The 24,943-nt window shown below is 34.3% G+C and overlaps 1 protein-coding gene and 1 long non-coding RNA gene across 17 annotated transcripts; one reads left to right on the top strand and one right to left on the bottom strand.

Moving 5' to 3' along the window:
• Positions 1-205: 205 nt before the first annotated feature.
• Positions 206-5,356, bottom strand: LOC141661106 (uncharacterized). Of its 8 annotated transcripts, XM_074468091.1 has the most exons (10): positions 4,992-5,356; positions 4,791-4,900; positions 4,486-4,598; positions 4,304-4,370; positions 2,856-4,202; positions 2,132-2,765; positions 1,961-2,042; positions 989-1,036; positions 523-686; positions 206-439 (listed from the first exon to the last, which is right to left on the bottom strand). In XM_074468091.1, the coding sequence occupies exons 5-6, from the start codon at positions 3,001-3,003 to the stop codon at positions 2,377-2,379; spliced, it is 537 nt and encodes a 178-aa protein (XP_074324192.1). In that variant the 5' UTR covers positions 3,004-4,202; positions 4,304-4,370; positions 4,486-4,598; positions 4,791-4,900; positions 4,992-5,356; the 3' UTR covers positions 206-439; positions 523-686; positions 989-1,036; positions 1,961-2,042; positions 2,132-2,376. The 8 variants fall into 8 exon arrangements, with proteins under 8 accessions (XP_074324192.1, XP_074324198.1, XP_074324212.1 ...); XM_074468097.1 differs by having other exon boundaries at positions 2,856-3,882; positions 3,981-4,202; positions 4,304-4,900; XM_074468111.1 differs by having other exon boundaries at positions 2,856-3,064; positions 3,981-4,202; positions 4,304-4,900.
• Positions 5,357-7,728: 2,372 nt separating this feature from the next.
• Positions 7,729-22,884, top strand: LOC141661084 (uncharacterized). Of its 9 annotated transcripts, none has more exons than XR_012549902.1 (6): positions 7,729-7,919; positions 9,629-9,707; positions 10,247-10,347; positions 11,147-11,508; positions 11,769-11,831; positions 21,216-22,556. It is a non-coding gene; the product is annotated as an uncharacterized LOC141661084 (long non-coding RNA). The 9 variants fall into 9 exon arrangements; XR_012549897.1 differs by having other exon boundaries at positions 10,853-11,508; XR_012549899.1 differs by having other exon boundaries at positions 10,247-11,204; positions 11,367-11,508.
• The last annotated feature ends 2,059 nt before the right edge of the window (positions 22,885-24,943 follow it).

Raw genomic sequence — 24,943 nt, 5'->3', positions numbered from 1 at the left:
TTTGAACAATAGACATCGATTGTTTTTTAAATAACCGATGTTAATACCATAAATAGACATCAGGTGTTTATTTTTGAATTGATGTTATTGCCTTGTTTTTATGTGCTAATATCCCTTTATTAACATCGAATATCAGACAATGTATTAACCACAATATTGAAAAAACTTAATTCTCAAAACTCAACCAATACATATATATTATTACTCAATTGAATTCAAGATCAACAAATTCTCAATGTGTACAACTTATATGAAATATGTTTATCATTCTAAATAAAGTACAACTAATATGTAAAATCAACCATATTTCTATTTCTAGTACTCAAGTCATCCCCTTTCACGCGGGCTCCAATTTTCTTTACCATGCTTCCAATCAATAAAAAGATATTTGTCTCGCCTAAAACTTTTCCAATCCTTTAAAAGATATCTGATGCATAAACTGAAACAGTAATGAGGGAATCAATTAGTATGTATTAGTTGATAAGGTAGGTGACACTAAACAAATGGAGGACATGTGCTCACCCTTGAGAGCACTTGAACAATGAGAGCTAGTATGTGCTCTTCCTGTAACAATGCGGCCTTGTAAATCATTTTGCATTAGATTGCTTAAAGTTGAAATGTACGGTTTTCATCTATAGGATCAGACTCAGATCCCATACCCACAACCATCCCATGTCATGTCCAAGCTACACAAGTATGAGGGCAAAATTAAATAGTTCATGTAACGGAGAAGAGGTTCAATAGATATGCAACTCATTTCATTCGAATTATTTTACAGTGCAATTGATTAGAAATAAGTACAGAATGAACAATAATAAATACATCCAGCGAGATAAATGATAATGACATGAATATATACCATTCTCTGTAAACTATGTGACCAATGTTGAAAATATTAATAACTTTAAGCCTTTTTACATCATGCCAAAAAATGAAAACAAAACTAGAGAAACAAATATTAGAAGAGTATAGAATACATATAACTTACCCCTTTATAATCTCCTGCAGCCGAAGGGAGCAATTGGCATACCTCTCTCTGCATTACATTCAAACCCATGGTTATATATTCTCCACTTTAATGGAACCCAAATATAAGGAAATACAAAAAGCATGAATAATCCAGGAAAAGAATAAAAATGGACTAAGCATCAACCAGTACTTTAAACCGAATAATCCACTCTTAATCAAAAAAAGTGTCCAATGAAGATACATAATTTAAAAACAGTTAAGATTTGCAACATATGCAACTAATTCACCAAATAATATGCTTCAGGAAAAAACTAATGAACTGAAAGCATATAAAGATCCTTCATAAGATGTACAATCGTTGATTTACTGTCTCTATATTTAATAAAATAGATTATTCTCAAAGTAAATATATAAACCAAGGGAATGATAATCGAAATATTACACAGTTGTACAAAAACTAAAGTCAAGGCACTGGTAATTTCATATCGTGATAACTATAGCAAAACCATGAATTTAGTAATGAACATATCACACAGTAGTACATAAAATGAAGTTAAGGCACCCCTGAATTACAAGTTGTGATAACTATGGCGATACCAAGAATTCGGTAACTACTATAACATAAAATTCAGTTGACTGCTACATTGATAGAGACTTGATTAAAAACAGCTAGTACATCTTTTCAGCTTTGCCTATAGGAGCAGATTTAACTCACTTGCACTAAAAAGACCTCAGATGGTATTTGGGAAACCCTTAAATACTAGCCACTACTTTTCTAAAAAAATAGGAAGACACAATTCATAGTGATGAGAATGAGATCTAAAAGCAAAGAACATATACTGGTAGATTTCCTGGGAAAAAGATTAAGCTCCTTGTAATGACAAAAAACTATCAAGCATACGATGCATTTTCAACTCTATAAATACATAAAATAAAGATGAAACTATCTCCTCTACCCATATTCATGCATCATCGGCATTTAGCCACTTACTTTGTATGCTGGGGTGCTAGAAAAAGTTGTCTTCACGTGCTGAAAATCTGTGCGCTTTGTCATATCTAATTTAGCTGGCCATCTGCATAATTCAACCACCAAAAGTTCAGATACTACCCTTTACTCACAGAAGTTACAGATAGTTTAAATAAGAATCAAGTAACCACTTACTCTGCAGGTTCCGTGGCAGCATTTGAATACTTGCACATATCAGAGTGAAGCCGTTGTGCATTAATTGTACAATAGTGAACCCCACTTTTGCTTAATGTGCCCCGCCAATTGTAAGCTATACCTTGTCCTGAACTTTTCTGATTAGATGATTCCCTGGGTGGAAGGGGTGGCGGTGCACTAGGTGGAGGAGAAACTACGGGTGGAAGAGATTGAGGTAGAGGAGGAGGAGATGAAGGTGAAGGCGGTTATGGAGGTGCCAGGTCTGGCTGAGGTGGCACAGGAGGCCGAAAGAACGTCTCATCAAACTGATGCACTGAGCTCGCTACCATTTCTGTAAGAGGAGTCACAGACGGAGGTAGAAATGGAGGTGGAACTACTGGAGCACGATGAACAGTGGAAACTAAACCCAATGAGATTGGATTTGGTGGATGAGGATAACTCCGCGCATCCCAGGAATTATTAAGAGGGTAATAAGGTCTCATCGATGAAGATGCATAATTTGGTTGTGGTGGTATATGAGGTCCCAGTGTTGAAGTTGTCATAAAAGAATGATCCCCTGGTGCAGGATATATATCTGTTGTAGGATTATTATACATCCACATCTGTTCATTTGTACCTGAACCCCCACGGCCACCTGAAAAATATTTGCTTTAAATTACTACATGCTTTTAAACCAATAACTCACTAACTTGATAATATCTTATGATCTTATAAAACATCTTACCTCCTTGTGGAGAATCTATTGCCATATTTTTGTCAAACGTACTACAAACAGTTGGTCTAACTTCAGATGCAGTGCTGCAACCATATGAAGTCCAATTCAACTGTGTATTCCTTGTGCTTTGATGAATTTCAAGACTCCTTTGTGACATCTCTGAACTGCCAACATCATGTTTCACTTGTAGAGGTGTGCTATGGTGCTTCCCAGGATAACTGTTTGAACAAATATGCAAAAGCTTACACTGGAACTATGACAATCTAAAAAATATTGCAAGCTGCCGATATTATTAGCTGAAATGATAATAAACTAGTAGGTCTAAATACAAACTCTTCTAGGAGATGCAATGAAGTGGCAATAGTTTGAGTTTAAAAAAAGTAAGACCCCATGCCACTTAAAACAAAGATGAGGTAAAAAAAAGTAAGACCTCATGCCACTTAGAAGAAAGATGAGGTCAAGATAGGATATAAATACATACATACATACAACTGAACCTATAAGTTAGCAATTCAAAATGTGCCAAGTATACAAACTGAAAATACACCGTATCACATATAAACCAACATATAGTAACAGGATTGTTGGGCTGAAAAATTCCTGGAGGTACTAGTAAAGCGGTACTGAATATATTTGAACACTATCGCTTGTAAGAAAATGCAAACAGATACATCCAAGCATGTATATCATGTCTAAAGGATAATGGATGTTGTTATGCTAAATGTGGACTCAAAACTGAAGAGCGCAACACCCAATGATAAGTTAGAGTCTTGTGATATAAGAGCAATGGCTTTAAGAATTAGAATACTGCTGCTGCATAGTTTCATTAGTTATAAGTTACAAGTATATATAGCTTTGTAAACTACAAGATTACAGATGGTAATAACTTCTTCATCAGTGAAACTTGAAGAGTTGGTGTTTGGTAGGCTGATCCAGAGAGTGCTTGTTGGTAATCCATTTTCTTCTCTCATCTAATGCAAAAGAATATCTGAAGAGCTAGTTTTGTTACAGGAAGGGACTCACCAGTCAAAGATGACTGCAAAGTGTTATACTTGAGAACATTAGCAGTTGTACTACAACATAAATGTGAAAACAGAATGACATACTAAACGTTAATGCTAACAGGAGACCCACTTGATCAATTTTCAAAGGATCGTCCTCAAGTAAACGAGCATCTGCAGGAACTATATCTCCTAATTTTATGCTGATAATATCTCCAGGCACCAAAACAACATCATCTTCCTCATTCCACCTTCCATCTCCGAAAACCTTCATTTTATTCATCAAGTAACAAGTAACAAGTAACAAGTAACAAGTTTTCTCTGTAATTTTTTCTGTAAAACCTTTCATGGCCATCTGCAACATCGCCATTTCATTCAAGTAACAAGTTAATTACTTAAGTCGATAACACCGAGAAATATGCAAAAATGGAAGTAATTCAAATCCAAAATTATAACCTTAAATGGCTCATTGTCTGTTCTAAAGCTAATGCCTGGAACATACTTCAGCCAAAGAGGAAACCCTCTGAACAAATTTACAAAAAAACACACATACCATTAAAACAACTTCACATTTTAATTTTCACCGACACATGCATCAGAATAAACAAAATAAGATCTAAAACAACTATATACAATACCCAAAATTCCATTGGGCACAAACATAAGGCCCAACTCGAAGATTCGCATAAAGCCTTGCTTTCTGCACTGTCTTTAGAAATCTAACTAGATCATATCTCCCCTCAAAATTGTACTGAAATTAAATAGAAACATATATAGATCTTAAAGTAAAAAATGGAAACAATGTAAAAGAACCAATTACTAGAAATAGAGATAAAAGTAAAGTACATTGCCAGGAGAAGGCTCATGAACATTCCAAAACACATATGTCTCAATAACATCAATGCCTCCATCTTTAGTTTAAAAGGATGAAAAAAGAAAATACCTTCGGGGAGCCAACCGTAACCGATTCTCGAAAGCGTAAGCATAGAAGTCATCAAAGCAGAAGCAGTGGTCATGTGATAGGGTTGCATCGAACTCATTTTAACCGGACAACTACAAAACACACATAAATATCATCAATGTTTGTAAATAATAAACGTAATAGCACAATATAATAGGCAAGAGTGTGTGTAATAATTAGTACCTGAATAAACGAGTGGAGAGAGATGGATTTCTGGTGGGCATACGAAAGGGAGACGGACAAATTAAACCTAATTGAACAAACAAACCTAATTGAACAAATTAAACCTAATTGAACAAACAAACCTAATTGAACAAACAAAGCTATTCAGAAATTAGGGTTTCTCGTATATGGGATTTGATTAATTGAAGGTGTTCTTCAATTTGGGGTTTAATTGAGACCCTATATACTTGCAATCAACTGATATATTGTGTGTGTGAGAGAGAGATGGAAGAGAGAGAGAGAAGCGGAGAGATGGAAGAGAGAGAGAGAAAGAACGAGAGAGCTCAGAGAGAGAGAGTAGAGAGAGTGAGAGTGATAGAGAGAGAAAGAGAGAAGAAAAAGAATTAGGGAAAAACAGGTTTTTTTTTGGTTAAGGGGGGAATATTTGGGGAATAATGGGGGGAAAGTTTCCGCGTGTTTTTTTTAATTTTTTTAAGTTAACCATCGACAACGGTTGTAAAATACAACCGATGTCTATAAAACAAAGACATCGGTTATATAGAAAACCGATGTCTAACTAACGTTTCTCAGTTTTGAAAAATAACTATAGACAACGGTTATTTTCTCGACCGATGGCTAATATAAGCAATAACATCAGTTTTAAAATAACCGATGTCTAAAAAAACTTTAACATCGGTCGTCTGAGCAACCGATGTCTATTGACAGAATTCTAGTAGTGAATGTTTTTGCTGTTTTGTTTGGTTCTTCCTCAGAATTCTCGCAATCTTGACAATCATCATAATTACCATCATGAGCATCATACATGTCATCATCTCTGTATCTAGAACTCGTTCCAACCTCGACTTGTGACATATCTTTCTCCCCATGACAATCCCATCTAGTATACCATTGCATGATACCATGTCGATACAAATCAATTTTCACGGTACTAGGCTTCTTAAAGTACTTATTTCTACAATCTTGGCACGTACATCTTATAAGACCATTATCTTCTTTTTCACTATGTTCTATAGCAAATTTAATGAAATCATCCACACCGGCTTTATATTCTTCCGTTAAATATTTTGACTCATTAAATCAGCTACGAGTAATCCAACAACGATCAGGTGCCATCTACAAATGCGCACATATACATAATTATTAACCACTAACAATATCAACATATTACACTAGACATTATGCTATTAATAAAAGATAATTACTTAATATTGATCAACAAATTTAACATATACAAAAGGTATGCAATTATACAAAAATAATTATATACAAAATTAGTAAAAGACAATTACTTAATTTTGATCAACAAATTTAACATATACAAAAGTATGAAATTATACAACAAACAATGATATACAAAATTTATAAAACACAAAAACAAATGAAAATTAATAATTTTACTTACTTGATCATTAAGGATGATTACATGAATGCAAAATGGGTGGAAGAAAGGTGAAAAATGAGAGAAGAGGGAGAATTGCGGCCGTTGGAAAGCACAAGCAGTAGGGTTGCTAAAGTGGATATGCTAAATTCAATTGTTTTTAGTTGAAATAAGAAGAGGCTAAATTAAACTAGAAACAGTTGTATTTGCTAAATTCAACCGTTTTTAGTTAAAATAGGAAGAGGCTAAATTCAACGGGAAATGGCCGTATTTTTATTTCCATTACAACCGGTCGAATTTAACTTTCCACCAAAACCGGTTGTATTTATAAATACAACCGCCTGCGGTTGAATACATGAAAACAACCGAAAACAATTGAACTTATTTAAAAACCTTCACAATTAATTATAATACATGGGATAAATATTTTAAAATAATTATTTTACTTTTCAGATTTTTTTTAAGAAAATAATTTCAATTTTTTTAGCTACCAATTTGGCGCTAATAATCCCCCCCTCTGAATATTAAAACAAGAAGAGAGGGAAAAAAAGTCTCGCCATTTCCAAATGCTAAATACAACGGATTCTGGTTTTATTTAGGAGTGCCAAACAATCCAAATGACGGGATCCTTCCCTCCAATTTTTTTGGCGGGGCTAAATTCAACGAAATCCGGTAGTATTTAGGCGCGTCGACTATTTTAAACGGGTTGTGGTTGTATTTGATGGCAGTTGTATTTACGCTGTAGTATTTATTTCTAAATACGACCGCGTAAATACAACCGGATTTAAATATAACCGTTGGCAGTTATATTTAGCCGCGCCTTTAATTATAACTAGATACAGTTGGATTTAGTTCTGGTTGTATTTACGCAGTTGCATTTAACCTCATTTTCTTGTAGTGCATGCTCCCACCACTTCCCCCTCGACTTTCTTCATGCACTCTCAAATGATAAATCGGTACAACTCCCTCAATTGCAGTCTCACCTCACTGCATTAATCACTACTTTTTATGATTATTTGGCAGATAGTGTAGGTTGTAAAATAAAATACTTACAAAACCAGGATACTACATCACAAGCTTTTGTTTACTTAAATGGATACATAAAGTGGAAGTTAAAGAAATTCACTACGTATGTGTAGAATATTTAAACAAACTTATCACCTAAAGTGGTGTCTAAAAATCAGGAGCCACTACCTGATTTATCTCCACTTCAATCTTTAATAAAACTAAATCTCTAGACGTATTCTTACTGCAACAACTAACACGTATGTTAAAGCTTATTTATTCAACTCTAAATAAATAAACAAAATACAAATATTATTATCTAAAATAAGTTTTCGATTAAATCCCAACAAGATACAATTCTCTATTCACTGCACCTGCTGCCTACTCTATACTTTTACTTCGCTGCCAACTCTATTCTTCCCGTGTGATTTCTCAACTCGATTAAAATGATTTTACTGTGCTGGGTTAATTGGGCTTCTCTATGTTCTCTGGGTTCTTTCCAGTTTAGGGCTCTCTATATTAACGAAAAGAGGGCTTCTTTGCGGGTATGTATATATGTGTTTATTTGATTAAGTTTGCAGTTTTTATTGCTAGGTTTTTAATATTATGTATGATTCATTCTTGATTCTGATCTCCTCTTCCTCTTTATACTTAAATATTTGATGATTGCTTACAACTTTTTTGGATTATGTTTTCTCTGTTTTTATATTTTCTTACAATACCGGAAAGAATTGTACACAAGTGCTAATTATATTGTGCTTTTTTTATAATTCCTGAACTTCATGTGTTGATAGTGTTTCCAGTTTTATTACAGTTTGTCTCATTGTTCCTTTTATACCATGTACAGTTTGTATTAGCCCTGCAATTTATTTATGGAAACAATTACAAATTTAGAAAATGAACATGCCAGCTGACTACCTGTATCGTTTGTTGTTGTGGATTTGTTTACATTGAGCGTTGTTATGAATTCGTTTCTTGTAAAGGATGTCTGGATATTCAATTTATTTCAAGAAACACCTGGTTTATGATTCAGAGTTTAGGACGGAGGTAATTATTAGGATATTATGATAGCTAGATACAACCTGATTTGTTACTCTTTTGAACCAAGGAAATTCATACAAGTCCAACTCCTTATACCCTCCTCTACACCATATGATTTCAATAAACATGTTTGCTGATTGCTACAGGGAGTTTCTTGATAATTTAAGTGGCAATCCACGATGCTTGCACAAACGATTATTTGTCAATAGCTTGATCTTTTGTTTGAAGATTCTTCAGCGAGTAATATCATTTTCTATTATTCCTTTAATTTATTCTATATGCAGACACCAATAAATGTAAAATACCCTCCATTTGCCACATATTTTCCTTAACATTATGGATCTCAAGGCAATTTGGTTGTTCTAGTCTACTCTATTTTATTGGGTCACTCAACTGAAGGTTATATATCAGTTTAATCATCAAACTTAACGGGGTATCATTTGGATCACTAAAGTAATAATAAATATCAAACTGATACCACAAAATATGTGCTCGAGAATTAAAATTTATTTTATGGATTTCTAAACTTTTTTTTAAAATTTTATTATAATCAAATGAAAAGTTATGAATACATAGTATTTTAGATGATTTTTTGAGATTTTTAAAAAATTATCTACTAATTATTTTTATTTAAATAAAGCAAATGACTACAAAATTAAAAATAAATATTAGATAAATTTTAAAAAATCTTATTATATTATAGAAAATACTAGAATTCATACATTTTCATTTGGTTGTAATAGGATTCAATAAAAATATATAGAACTCCATAAAATAAATTTTAATTTTCGAGCACATATTTTGAGGTCTATGTATGATATTTATTATGACTTTAGTGATTCAAATGATATCCCGTTAACTTTGATGATTATACCGATACAGTTGAGTGACCACTTTGATATTTAACCCCTATTGTATTATTCTAATTGTTGTTTATATTGAGGGCATAGAATATATAAGTTAGACTACATCATACCACAATTATTAGGAAAAAAAATTTGATGGTGGTAAAATTGTTTGTTGAAATGGATAAGCATTTGAGATTTGATTGTAAGTTTGCTCTCTTGGGAAGTCCATGAAATTAATGAGTTTAAGGTCCTTTGTATTAACAGGGGTTTCTTTGCTGGTATGTGTGTGTTTATTTAATTGAGTTTGCAGTTTTCATAGCCAGGTTTTTGATATCATGTACCATTCGTTCTCTTTCTTTTTATAGTAACGCCAGGTGGAACTGGAACCTCAAAATCTTGGATACAGGTGCTGTAGTCAGCGAGTTTGTGCATCTGCTGACTAAGGTTACTAATCCTACACTAACCCCTTATTTTATAGATGTATGTATTGCATCTTAAAATGTATAATGGCTAAAATTTATAGTATGTTGTCTACCTATTTAGTCTTATATTTTGCATCATTTTAACAGGTGCACTGTCCGCGTGTATAAAATAATTCAATGGGTACATAAGCTTCAGGCACATACCTCAATTGTGTCTATATGCACAATTAAATCCTAAACTCTTTGTTTTCGTCTAGGTAGATATTGGTCTGCTTTAAGTTCTTATTTGATAATATGTTGAAGTGGCTAACTTGAAAGTCATTTTCTTTTATCACACACTAAGGAAAGTATATTTATTTTGGATATTGCAGACTATCATTGACATTATTTCCTTTGGCAATAGTCACACTTCTTTTATAGCCTAGATAATAATCTATGTCTAATGTGAGTAATGTACGAATGTGTGCGAATTCTATGAAACTTGGTAGTTGGTCCACTTGGTAGAGAACAATATATGCTTATGATTAATACATGTCATTATTTTCATCTTAAAATTTACAGGAGCATCTCATTATTGTTTCTGAGCTTCTGCGAGCAAACTTGTACGAATTTCAAGGATGCCATAGACAATATGGAAAAGAGCCTTACTACACTATAAAAAGGTTGCAGGTTTATCCCATGCTAAAATTAATAATATGTCTCTGCTAGCTATGTGCCATTATTCATCATAAATAAATAATGTAATTTAATGGTACTATAATTTCTATTGCTTCTTCTTTATTTGATTTATGATTAATTTACTCCACTTTCTTAATTTGCTTCTATTTATTTGTTTATTTAGGGAGGGAGATTAAGAAACTCTGAAATCATAATTACTAGCATTTCAAATTAATTTGACCGATGTCCATATGTCCATGTGTTGTTCCTGTAATTTAAACAAAACTTGGGTTTAATATTCTCAATGTCCAATTGCATTAACATTGATTTGTAGCAATAAAATGATACATAAAGACGATAGTAATTGACATTATTAAATTTTATTCAAACACTGAGAAAAATACAATTCTACTAAACATTGGTTCTTATTATCTTACACAATAAAAGTCATTCTATTTGTCCTCGAATATAATGCATTGCTTGATTTTTCTTTTGCAAATGTCTCTGTAGGAAATGTGGCTAAGAAAACATTATTAAGTGCACTAATTTACTTCCTGATGGTGTTACATATAAAAAGGGTTTTGTGAAATACCGTGTTGAAGCAGACATATATTTTATCTTGTATGATGGAGCCGTAGGACATGATACAGAAAAAAATGGAAATGGATCAGCAAGAACATACGGAAGAGCTTGGGAACAAATATAAATTTGATTTACAAAGAATGTAAAGTTGCATATCTTTAAGAAGAAAATATATTTACAATATGATATTTTTAATGCTTTACCTTTTGAACAAGATTTCAGGTTGACGAATAAACGCTGCTTTATGCTAGGGATGATATTTCGTTCTGCAGATAAATAGGTTTATTTTATCATGTCACATTGTAAATCAACTTTTCAGGTTTCATTATAAGCTTGAGAGCACTTTTGTGCTACTTGTGATAACATAGTAGGTTTGCAGTTTTTGTTAGAACATTTTTTCGTATATTACATTCCATGTTCTCATTAATGACTTTACTTGCAGGAGTCGTATTTCTTGTAACAACTCGCATTAAAATGGGCTGCATTTGGGCTATTTGTCAGAATGAGCCAGGCTGCTTGGCCAAATGTGTTGTCTGAGCAGTCAATTCTTGTCATCCTCATCTACAACATGTACTCTATGAAAGGTATTATTAATTCAAATTACTTTTAATTGCAAAAAAGAACATTTGGTTCATTTTTATATTTTGTTATTGACTGATATCAGATACTAATCTATGCCTTAAATTAATGTTTTGGACAACATCATCTTGACTAGTGGGTATACATTGTTTCCTTGATTTGTAGAAAGAGATTTGCAAAAGACTACACGCTCTTGTCTCTTGCAAAGAAATTTCTTTGCTATATCATTTACGAACAGTTCTTGACTGGTTTTCTTGAACTACAGAGAAAGGGAGTTGCGGCTTCATGTTCTAGATAATTATCAAGTGAAAATATCTACACCAGAAGAGTAAGCCCTACATTCCTAGTAAAATAATTTGTCTATTTAAGTTTATGATGCTATATAATAAAACTTCATGAGTTGCTTTTGCAATCCTGCGTTAGGGATTTAGTGTGGGGGTCACTTTTGACATGTAGCCCTGATTTGAAACGATGTGTGTTACAAATGTTGAGTATAAGAAGCTTGGATCATTTTGGTGTCGCAAGAGATTCTGTCACACCCCCTTCTTAAATTTAAAAGGGAAATATTACTTAAAATCCATAAACCTGCAAATAGAGCACTAATATATTTCTAACAATAATTAAACAGTCTAAAATCTCCAAAATAATATTAAATCTCCAAAATGTCTAAACCAAATATATAAATGCTGAAATCTCTAATAAGTAATTATGTCTCCATAATGATAGAAGTCTGAAATCCTAAGAAACGAAATAAAGGGAGCTCTCCATTCACACAGTCCCAGTTCCCCCTAAGCACCTGCCAGAAAAAGAATACGGCATGAGTCAAAACGCCCAGTACGGATTTGGAATACAATTTATAGAACAAAAGATCAGAAATAAATAATCAGCAATTTATAATAAAACAACAATTTTTAAAATAAGTAAGGCTGAAGCAACGAGGGGTTAGGATATTTCATACCGAGATCAGAACATATACAAATACACACATCATAGGGTACCTAATGCGTGCAACAGAATGGATAACGTGTACGGCATATACAACATCACCATAAATCAAATCGCAAATCAAACTCTGGGTGCACCCACATATCCTGAACAAATATCAAATGCGCAAATGCTCCTCCCAAGAGCTAACAGAAGGATACGCCATGACCAATCACACTGTCACGGAAGTGTCATGTCACTGGTGCCACAATGACATGGATGTAGTACCCCTACAGCTGGTTAACTCAGTATACCCTAAATCACACTAAGGGTTCCAAATAAATATTCTCACAAAATTTAAAACTCACCTGAGACAAATGATACAAATTTCCAAAGCAGGTGGGTGTCATAAATAATTTTTGAAAACCGCGTAAACAGATATCTAAATTTTCAAAATTAAATTTTAAAACAATTTTCAGAAGTTAAAACGGTCAAGGCAAATATTAACGGAATGAACAGAAAGTAGAACGGAATGAATCAAATAAATATAATGGACAAGAGGAGTAGCGCAGAATAAAAAAGGGACAGAATCCGTACCTCAAATGTCGCAACTCTAATACTAACGAAATCCACACACGATGCTCTAAATTCCCGGCTCCCGACCTATTTACAAAATTGTAATTTATAATTAATATATATTAGTTTACCTTTAATATTTAAACTCCATTTCTGCTACTAATATATTAATTATATTAGTGGCCTCAGTAAACATGCACGTAAACTTAGCTAACCATCTCTATAATAAGATAATATTTAAAGTCCTATTTTTCTTATACTATTAATACTTTATTAGTCACATGTCTAAGCTAAGGTTAACAAATCACGTTGATGGTTGAGCAATTTCACCTACAATAGCCTATTGTGATGCCAGGGACATAATTATGTTAATAAATTAACTAACAAATCAACTAACCATTACAATCAAAGGTGTATAAACCCATGTACATATAACTAAATATGAAATTGAAGCCTCTGTCACCGTCTAATAACATATAAGCTTTATTAATAAATTAATACGAGTCAATTCACAAGTATATATATGATTTCTAGGATTAATATGCATATAATTACATAAAATGAAATTTTCAAAATTCTTTTATAAGCTCACATTTAAAAAAATATACATATTTTTAACAACTCTTAATACATATGTGATTTAAATATACTATGACATAATTATGAAACAGGTCACAATTTAAATTACTCCAATAATACTATAAACTTATACTCGAAACCACGTATATGTAGCACTCAACAAAATAAATAATAATTTTTTTTTCCATAGTTTTTAAAGAAATAATTGTTAAAACTGTAAAGAACATTAATTACAATAGGACATATCAAAGTGTTAACACATGAATGTTACTAAGATCACCAGATTCATGTTATAATATTAATATATGCACGCACATGGAGCCTCTTTCAATATATCTTCCAAAATAATTGTTTAACATATAAAATTAAAACTAGATTGTAGTCTTGTATCAAGTTTGAGGGAGAATATAAATATGTACATAATTTGTATGTGATGTCTTATTATCTCACATAGGAGGTGAACAATTTACCTAACCTTCTCGACACAGAACTAGTGCATAACCGATCCGCCTATGCTCCTCTCCTCTTTTTCGCTTTCACCTCTCTCCCTGTACGCAACCTTGTTTTTTTTTAGGGTTTTTTTTTCTCTTTTTCTTTTTACTCGCGTACATGAATAATGCCCATGTCTTAGTATATATATTGCACAAGGTATCCTCTAACTTATTATTATTATTATTATTATTATTATTATTATTATTATTATTATTCACGTATATTACATATATACCCCCTTAAAAAGGATTCCATCCCCGGAATCAAACGAAACTAAAACTCGTACCTGAATCGAATAAATGCGGATATTTCTCACGATAGATTCTTCTAATTCCCAAGTAGCCTCTCTCTCAGAATGATTTTTCCACAAAACTTTCACAAACGGAATGGTGTTCTTCCTTAAAACTCGCTCCTCTCGAGCTAAGATAGCCTCAGCTTCTTCCTCGCAAGAAAGGTCCTCTCTAATCTTATGTAATGGGTACTGAACTACGTGTAATGGATGATATTTATATCCCCTCAAAACAGACACATGAAACACATTATGCACATGAGATAGTTGTGGCGGTTACGCAACTCTATAAGATACTTTCCCAACTTTCTCCATAACATCAAAAGGTCCAACATATCTCGGACTGAGCTTTCCCTTCATACTAAAACGCTTCACACCCTTACATGGTGATACCTTCAAGAGCACATGATCACCCGGTTCAAATCCACCAAACTTTCTGTGTTGGTCCGCATAGCTCTTTTGTCGTGATCGAGCCTCCTTCAAACTTTCTTTAACTTTATCTACCTTCTCATTGGTGATTCTAACCAACTTTGGCCCTTCAATGACTCTCTCACCAAGCTCATCCCAACAAGATGGCGCCCTACACCTCCGACCATACAAAGCCTCAAATGGTGGCATACCAATACTCGCGAGCCAACTATTATTGTACGCAAACTCAACAAGATACAAATATTTATCCCAATCACCTGTCCACTCTAACGCGCAAGCCCTCAACATATCCTCCAATGTCTGAATCGTCCTCTCTGACTGTCCATCGGTCCGCGGATGATAAGCTGTACTGAAATTAAGCCTCGTACCCCAAGCTTGCTGGAATCCCTTCCAAAAATGCGTTGTAAACCTCGTATCTCTGTCAGAAACTATCGACACAGGAACACTATGAAGTCTAACAATATCTCGCTGAAAAATCTCTGCCAACTCATGAATAAGAGTAGTCTCTCTAATAGGCAAGAAGTGAGCAGACTTAGTAAGTCTATCAACCACCACCCATATGACATCATTCTTCTTGAAAGTCTTCGGCAAATGAGTCACAAAATCCATAGCAATGTTTTCCCACTTCCAAACTGGAATATCTAGCTACTGTAACAATCCACTAGGCCTCTGATGGTCTATCTTTACTTGTTGACATATAAGACATTTTCCCATAAATTCTACTATATCTCCCTTCATTCCACTCCACCAAAAGTGCTTCTTCAAATCCCTATACATCTTGGTGGAACCTGGATGGATAGAGAATGAAGAACTGTGAGCCTCCTTTAAAATTTCCACGTGAATTATCGGGTCTGTAGGAACACACAATTTTCCACCCAACCATATCACACCCTCATCATCGACATAAAATTGTGTTTGCTTTCCACCTGCCACCTCGGATCTAATAGCTTCCAAACCTGTATCACTCTTCTGAGCTTCCTTAACCCTTGAAACAAGATTCAGTTCAACTTTCAAATTTGCAATGCTACCACTTGATCCTCTAACATACAACTCAACATCCAAGCGCTCCAAATCTGAAATAAGGTGCGGCTGAGTAATGAGAGATGCAACACTCCCCAAGTTCTTCCTACTAAGAGCGTCTTCCACTACATTCGCCTTTCCTGGATGGTACTGAATGTTTGCATCATAATCCTTAAGAAGTTCAAGCCACCTCCGCTGCCTCATATTAAGCTCCTTCTGAGTAAAGATGTATTTGAGACTCTTGTGATCAGTAAAGATGTCACAAGTCTCTCCATAAAGATAGTGTCTCCAAATCTTCAAAATAAACACCACAGCCGCTAACTCCAAGTCATGGGTAGGGTAGTTCACCTCATAAGGTTTAAGTTTCCTAGAGGCGTAAGAAATCACTTTCCCATGCTGCATAAGAATATATACACCCCAATCCTCTCTTAGAAGCATCACTATAAACCTGAAAACCTCCACTCCCTGATGGCAACACAAGTATTGGAGCTGACACCAACCTCTTCTTTAACTCTTGAAAGCTCTTCTCACTGTCATCATTCCACTCGAACTTAATTCCCTTCCTCATTAGCTGAGTCAATGGCAAAGATATGAAAGAGAAACCTTCCACAAAATGCATGTAGTAACCTGCCAAACCCAAGAAACTCCTCCCCTCCGTCACATTGCTAGGTCTGGGCCAATTAGTAATAGCCTCGACTTTTGCAGGATCCAACTCAATGCCCCTACCAGACACAATATGCACCAAGAATGCCACTTCTTCCAACGAGAATTCATACTTGGAAAATTTCGCAAACAACTTCTTCTCCCTAAATATTTCAAGTACCGTACGTAAATGCTCCTCATGCTCCTCTCTGCTCCTAGAGTATATCAAGATATCATCAATGAAGACCACCACGAATTTATCCAGATAATTATGAAAGACCCGATTCATTAAATCCATAAATACCGCTGGTGCATTCGTCAACCCAAAGGACATCACGAGAAACTCATAATGACCATAACGAGTGCGAAATGCAGTCTTCGGAATATCTTCATCCCTAACTCGTAACTGGTGGTAACCTGATCTCAAATCTATCTTCGAAAAATACTTCGCCCCTTGTACCTGATCAAACAAATCATCAATGCGTGGAAAAGGATACCTGTTTCTGACAGTCACCTTATTCAACTCCCTATAGTCAATGCACAATATCATAGAACCATCCTTCTTCTTCACAAACAACAGAGGAGCGCCCCATGGAGACACACTTGGCCTGATAAATCCCCTATCCAACAACTCCTGCAGCTGCTCCTTAAATTCTTGCAACTCAAGTGGTGCCATCCGGTAAGGCGCCTTGGAAATAGGCTCAGCACCTGGAACTAGTTCAATAGTAAACTCCACCTCTCTATGTGGTGGCAAACCTGGTAGCTCATCGGGGAACACATCTTCATACTCCCTAACAACTGGATAATCCTCAATGCGAGGTTTATCCTTCGATGTATCCTTCACGAAAGCAAGGTAGCCATCACAACCCTTAGACAACAATTTACTCGCCTTTAGAGCATAAATTAACTTAACATCCCCCATCGGCTGAGACCCTTGGTATAGAAATTCTGGTTTATCTGCATCCCCAAAGATCACCCTTTTTCCTTGACAATCAATTGTGGCACGATGTTCACTCAACCAGTCCATACCCAAGATAACATCAAAGTCATGCATCTCCATCGGAAGCAAGTTAACCTTATAATTTCTATCTCCAATAGCTATCGGACACTCTCGATACACATCAGAAATAATAATAGAATTCCCCATCGGGGTAGAAATACACATATGATGATATAATAATGAAGGTGCAATGTCAAGTTGACGAACAAATGATAAAGACACAACAGAATGGGTCGAACCAGTATCAAATAATACATAAGCATCACGTCTACGAACAAGAAGTGTTCCTGAAACGGTACCTGAATTAGCTGCTGCCTGATTTGCCGTCAATGCAAACACTCTGGCTATAGGATTCTGCTGACTTCCACTGCCACTACCACCGCTAGTTCCTCCTCCACCAGGATTGCGGGACACTGTGCAATCCTTTGCCCTATGGGACATGCTACCACACAAGAAACAAGCCTCAGTCTGTCTGTAACAAGCTCTACCTGGATAATGTCGACCACATGTAGCACAAGGACCCACTGGAATCATATTGGGGTTTCCCCCATACACTGAGTAACGGCTCTGCCCCCGCTGACGATTTTGCCACTGCCTAGGCTGTTTCTGTCGCTGAAACTGCTGATTCTGATTCTGACCTATATACTGATTCCGGTCGTGGGATGATTGACCACCCCTATTCTGATTCTGTCCGCGCCACTGTCCCTGCTAACCATTCTGACCTCCATACCAATGTCTATCCTGTGCAAAACCCTGATCATCCCTAGTCCTCTAACTACCACTGTTAGACCTGGAAGTCCTGAAATCTATGCACTCCTTCTCAACATCCTTTGTTGCATCAGCCGCCTCTGCCACATTATCAAATTTAAAAGAAATTATGGAACCCCTCAGATGAGACTTCAACCCTCATCTAAATTTATCAGCCTGCTGCGCAGCAGTCCCTGTAACTGTCCCAGCAAATCCAGCCAACCTTATAAACCTCGCCATATAATCAGTAATGCTCTCATCCTGGTGCTGTATAATAGAATGAAACTCCCTCAAATAAGTCTCCCTATCAGCATTAGAGAAGTACTGCTCATAGAATACTTCCTTGAATCCCTGCCATTCCGAAGCCTCTGCATACTGCTCCTCTTTAGTAGTTTTCACTCCTCTCCACCACCTCTGAGCATCGCCCTCCAACTTATACACAGCTAACCTGACCTTCTGAATCTCATCACAACCCAGTGCATCAAAAATCTTCTCGAGATGAACAATCCAATTTTCAGCATCAATGGGAGTCGGTGTTGCACTAAAAGAGTCGGGTTTCTGCTTCACAAACCTCTCCAACCATACAAACGGCTCCAGCTGATGGCCCTGACCATTCTGATTCTGATTCCCATTGACATTCCGATTTCCGTGTCCATTTTGATTTCCCTCTCCATTTCGATTTCCTTCTCCATTCTGATTTCCCTCTCCATTCTGATTTCCTTGGTTTGCCAAAGCCTGTTGTACAGCCTGAGCCACTCCTTTCCCTATCATCTCAGTAAGCTGAGCGGAGTCAATATGAAAAGGATCACGTCGAGGAGGCATCTACAATATAAGATAGCGAACGAATGAAGATTACGAGAATAAATATGATGAAGCAGTTATAAACAGATTTTAGAATGATGAAGCATAATTAAATGATAAGGAGCAGAATGAAACAAAATTAAATAGAACACCCATCCTATCGTCTACCCAAACTCACAGGTCAACCTAAGTAGGTTTTCTACAAGAAAGAACCTAAGCTCTGATGCCATCTCTGTCACACCCCCTTCTTAAATTTAAAAGAGAAATATTACTTAAAATCCATAAACCTGCAAACAGAGCACTAATATATTTCTAACAATAATTAAACAGTCCAAAATCTCCAAAATAATATTAAATCTCCAAAATGTCTAAACCAAATATATAAATGCTGAAATCTCTAATAAGTAATTATGTCTCAATAATGATAGAAGTCTGAAATCCTAAGAACGAAATGAAGGGAGCTCTCCATTCACACAGTCCCAGATCCCCCTAAGCACCTGCCAGAAAAAGAATACGGCATAAGCCAAACGCCCGGTACGGATTTGATATACAATTTATAAAATAAAAGATCAGAAATAAATAATCAGCAATTTATAATAAAACAACAATTTTTAATATAAGTAAGGCTGAAGCAACGAGGGGTTAGGATATTTCATACCGAGATTAGAACATATACAAATACACACATCATAGGGTACCGAATGCGTGCAACAGAATGGATAACGTGTACGACATATACAACGTCACCATAAATCAAATCACAAATCAAACTCTGGGTGCACCCACGTATCCTGAACAAATATCAAATGCGTAAAAGCTCCTCCCAAGAGCTAACAGAAGGATACACCGTGACCAATCACACTGTCACGGAAGTGTCATGTCACTGGTGCCGCAATGACATGGCTGTAGTACCCCTACAGCTGGTTAACTCAGTATACCATAAATCACACTAAGGGTTCAAAATAAATATTCTCGCAAAATTTAAAACTCACCTGAGACAAATGATACAAATTTCCAAAGCAGGTGGGTGTCATAAATAATTTTTAAAAATCGCGTAAACAGATATCTAAATTTTCAAAATCAAATTTTAAAACAATTTTCGGAAGTTAAAACGGTCAAAGCAAATATTAACGGAATGAACAGAAAGTAGAACGGAATGAATCAAATAAATATAATGGACAGGAGGCTTCAATTTCATAACTAAATATGAAATTGAAGCCTCTGTCACCGTCTAATAACATATAGGCTTTATTAATAAATTAATACGAGTCAATTCACAAGTATATATATAATTTTTAGGATTAACATGCATATAATTACATAAAATGAAATTTTCAAAATTCTTTTATAAGCTCACATTTAAAAAAATATACATATTTTTAACAACTCTTAATACATATGTGATTTAAATATACTATGACATAATTATGAAACAGGTCACAATTTAAATTACTCCAATAATACTATAAACTTATACTCGAAACCACGTATATGTAGCACTCAACAAAATAAATAATAATTTTTTTTCCATAGTTTTTAAAGAAATAATTATTAAAACTGCAAAGAACATTAATTACAATAGGACATATCAAAGTGTTAACACATGAATGTTACTAAGATCACCAGATTCATGTTATAATATTAATATATGCACGCACATGGAGCCTCTTTCAATATAGCTTCCAAAATAATTGTTTAACATATAAAATTAAAACCAGATTGTAGTCTTGTATCAAGTCTGAGGGAGAATATAACTATGTACACAATTTGTATGTGATATCTTATCATCTCACATAGGAGGTGAACAATTTACCTACCTTCTCGACACAGAACTAGTGCATAACCGATCCGCCTACGCTCCTCTCCTCTGTTTCGCTTTCACCTCTCTCCCTGTACGCAACCTTGTTTTTTTAGGGTTTTCTTTTCTCTTTTTCTTTTCACTCGCGTACATGAATAATGCCCATGTCTTAGTATATATATTGCACAAGGTATCCTCTAACTATTAGAATTAGAATTTTATTAAATAACTAAACATTGTTCATCACTCTTTTTCCTTTTCTAATTTAAATAATATTTTTAATAATTTATTCTTATCCCAAATCTAATTCAAATCTTATTATTATTATTATTATTATTATTATTATTATTATTATTATTATTATTATTATTATTATTATTATTATTATTATTATTATTATTCACGTATATTACAGATTCATTTATTAGGTTTATGTAAAGCTAATTGGATGGTTGCTCCATGCCAAGCTTGATATTCCGAAAATGTTCCAATGGCTCCTTTACCATATTGTTAGTTGCTTGCACTTGAACACAAATGGAAAGAAAGAAGGCCCAAGTGAACATTGCTTGTATTTGTAACTAGATATATATCTTTTATTCCAATTGTAAACAAGATAACATTTAAATTGAAAATATTAGTTTAATCAAATATTCAATTAGAATTATATTATATGATTATATTGGTTGATGTTTGTTGATGTTTGTTATGGTATATATGTAGAGCAGGTTAATTAGGATACAAATAAAATAATTGTTTTAAGGGGTCCGACGCAATAACAAAGACCATATGTGTCGGCATTTTTAAAAGACCGACGCTAATATAGTAGTAATAGGCATCAGCATTACAAACAGCCGATAATGTGTGCATGTATAGGCGTCGGTTAATAGCCTCTTGCTTGGTTTATAGCTTTATTGTGTTGGCTAATAGCTCTATTGTGTCGGTTATTTGACCGACACAGATGACATTTTAGCATCGCCCATTTGACCGACATTAAAGACATAGATCTATAGTGTCCCCTACATATACTACGCCTAATAACCGACGCCTTAGATATAATATGACCGACGCTAAAAGCTTAATCTGTACTAGTGGACCTGGTGAATTTTCACTACATTAGGGACCTTTCCGGTAACCACTTCAGAGTCAGACACGCATGAAGTACGTGCACCAAAGATGGATACAAAGGGAGATGCAATAATGTGTTTCACAATCAACGTGAAACTATTGAAGGACTTTTTTCTATATATGAAGGTCGTAATATATCCACTATGACGTTCTTGTAATCGTACATTTAGTTTTAGAGATTTTTTATCCCTACATGTTGCGAAGAATTGCGATCGTATATGTAGTTTGACATTAGAAAGCGTTATGTAAGCAACCTCATTCATGATATTGTGAAGATTCTTTTAACCCAAAAGCGCATAAACCTTTTATTTTTGCTCGTTGAAAAGTAACATTATTGGTCAGAGGGTTAACTTACTTGGAGTATGAACCCTTTTAGTTTCCCTCATTATTGGTCAGAGGGTTAACATTATAAGTTAACCTACCCCAACCATTACTTAGATTTATTCTGATTTTATTTGTGATCGGTGCTTATGAGATGTTGAAGAAAATGATAAATTATGGATTTATGAAAAACTTACCTTTTACGAAATGAAAATGTCGAGAAAATTATAATACGTATAATTTGATGATTAAGGATATACTATTACACTAATTTTTCACCAGCATCTTCAAAACATAAATCTTTTTTGTAATGATTAAGAACTGAGGCCCCAAGATTCCTGTTCAATGGAGCAATTACTGAAGTGAGTTCATTCAAGGTGGTGAGCAAATTAATGTTGAAGATAAATAAAGTATGTTACTTTTTATCGGATGTCTGGAGGTGCTTTATTCTGGAAATGATAAGATATACCACTGATTTTTCATACGGATTATAGCATTTAAAGGATGACTTAGCTCATAAATGTTTTAATATTTGATGTTTAGTATACCTAATCGGATTGTACAGCTTTTGAAGTTCAGGAGACATGATTTTGTATATTAGATTGAACCAACTTTTTCCAACCTACTATGAAGATTAATTTTTTTTATGGATGTTAAATACATATTTGGTTGATGGATGTCTACATGTTATTGAAATTTGAGATATGACAATACAAATGTAAAAGGCATATTGGTTTTGAGATAAAAGTACAATGTTGAGGTTCTATTATTGAAATTTGAGATATGACAATACAAATGTAAAAGGCATATAAAGATATCCATATTGACCCTGTCAAGGACGAAGAAATCTTTTCACGTACGGGCAACCATTTATAACTTCTATATAACTTGGTTGCGATACTTCTCAAATTTAAACCAAGAGTTATGTCTAAAGATTTTATAACCTTGAACAGGACATTTTCCTTACTTTGTTATATCTACCCCGCCTATTTGATCCTCATAATTCAATCTCTTATCACAAACATTGAAAAAGGTATCATTGAAGTGAAATATTTGAATGATCACTCAAGAAAAACCTGAAGAAAACCAAACTCAAAACATTTTGGACCAGAAAAGGAGAAACAAAATCAAGATCTTAAATCAAAAGCAATCAAGGGTTCAGTGTATGAGTTTGTCCCTTCATTTCCTTGATACAAAACATAGATTTTGGGAATATGTATTGATACTTGAGAAGCACGATACATATTATGAAGTGTACATGATTAGTTAAACCTGCACTACACCATAAACAACCTATTGTAACACCTAAAAATGTGAATAAAGGCCAAAAAGCGTTGCTGAAAGTGAAGAAAATGGCTATGGTAACACTTTTTAAAAAAATAGGACCGTAACTAATATCGGCGCTACGATAGGGGTCTACGGTAACACTTTTTCAAATTTTGGTAAAACCAGAAAAAGTGTAACCATAGAACATTTATGCCTACATTTTTGTTGTTTTGGTAACACTACTACAGATTTTAACTTGCATAGCGTTTATTTTTGAGTTTGTATAGCTATTTTAAGTGCTATGTAAGTCAGTGTTATGCAAGTTCAGTTCATTTACATAGCACTTTCTCAAGCGCTCTCCAAGTGCATTACTTAAATAACTCTTTTAAAAGTGTTATTGTGCATTACTTAAATAACTCTTTTAAAAGTGTTATACAAGCGTTATCCAAGTGCATTACCTACTTAGAAAGCACTTATACAAACGCTATTTAAGTCTTTTAACTTGAAAATAACATCGCTTACAAAACCCATTTGGAATCGCTATACAAGCTTTCACTACAAGAAAAATGGGTAAATACGACCGTCCAAAAATCGGTCGTATTTAGTTAAATACGACCGTTTTCGGTCGTATTTAACTAAATACGACCGGTTTTTGCACCGGTCGCATTCGGTCGAGTCATATTTAGTAACCGGTCGAATTTAGTATACGGATCGACTAAATTCGACCGCTTAAATTCGACCGAATGCGGTCGAATTTGTTTTTCACCAAAAAATTGAAAATCCCGCCCAAAAATTTGAATTTTTTAAAAAAATTTGAAAAGTCCGCCTAAAATATAAATTTGACCGTATATGATTGAAAATATTGTTCTAAATTCGACCGTATACGGTCGAATTAACGAGCACCAGATTTTAAAAAAAAAAAATCTCGCCGGAAAATTTTCAAATTCCGACGAGCTTCAAAAAATCCGGCAACCATTCTAATAACTCCGATGTTGCCAAAAATTGAATTTTTCGGTTTAATTTTACACATCAAATTAGTCTACATCGTTCCCACAATCCCAAAATGACCCAAACAATAACATATCAATGATATAATTCATTTTCCGATCAAAATGGTAACTTTTCCGGCCAAATTCAAAATCATATTAATCTTTGTGAAATTCGACGCTTAATATCAAAAAACAAAGCTAATAACGTATACAATTGATTATCAACAATTATATTAACATAAAACAATTATCAAGAAAAAAACAATGAATCAAAAATCATACCAAATTCGATTTTACACAAATTTCAAGTTTGCACTTCGAAATTTTCATATACATACTCCTCCAACTTTCCTAAACACAAACTCATAATCAAAAACGAAATTAAAACACAAAATTTCAAAGACCCACCTAATTTTTTGTTCGGAAAATAAAGATAAAAGAT

The sequence above is a fragment of the Apium graveolens genome, chromosome 1, assembly GCF_009905375.1.
Source record: "Apium graveolens cultivar Ventura chromosome 1, ASM990537v1, whole genome shotgun sequence".
Classification (NCBI taxonomy): domain Eukaryota; kingdom Viridiplantae; phylum Streptophyta; class Magnoliopsida; order Apiales; family Apiaceae; genus Apium; species Apium graveolens.
This window is presented reverse-complemented; position numbering and strand designations above follow the sequence as displayed.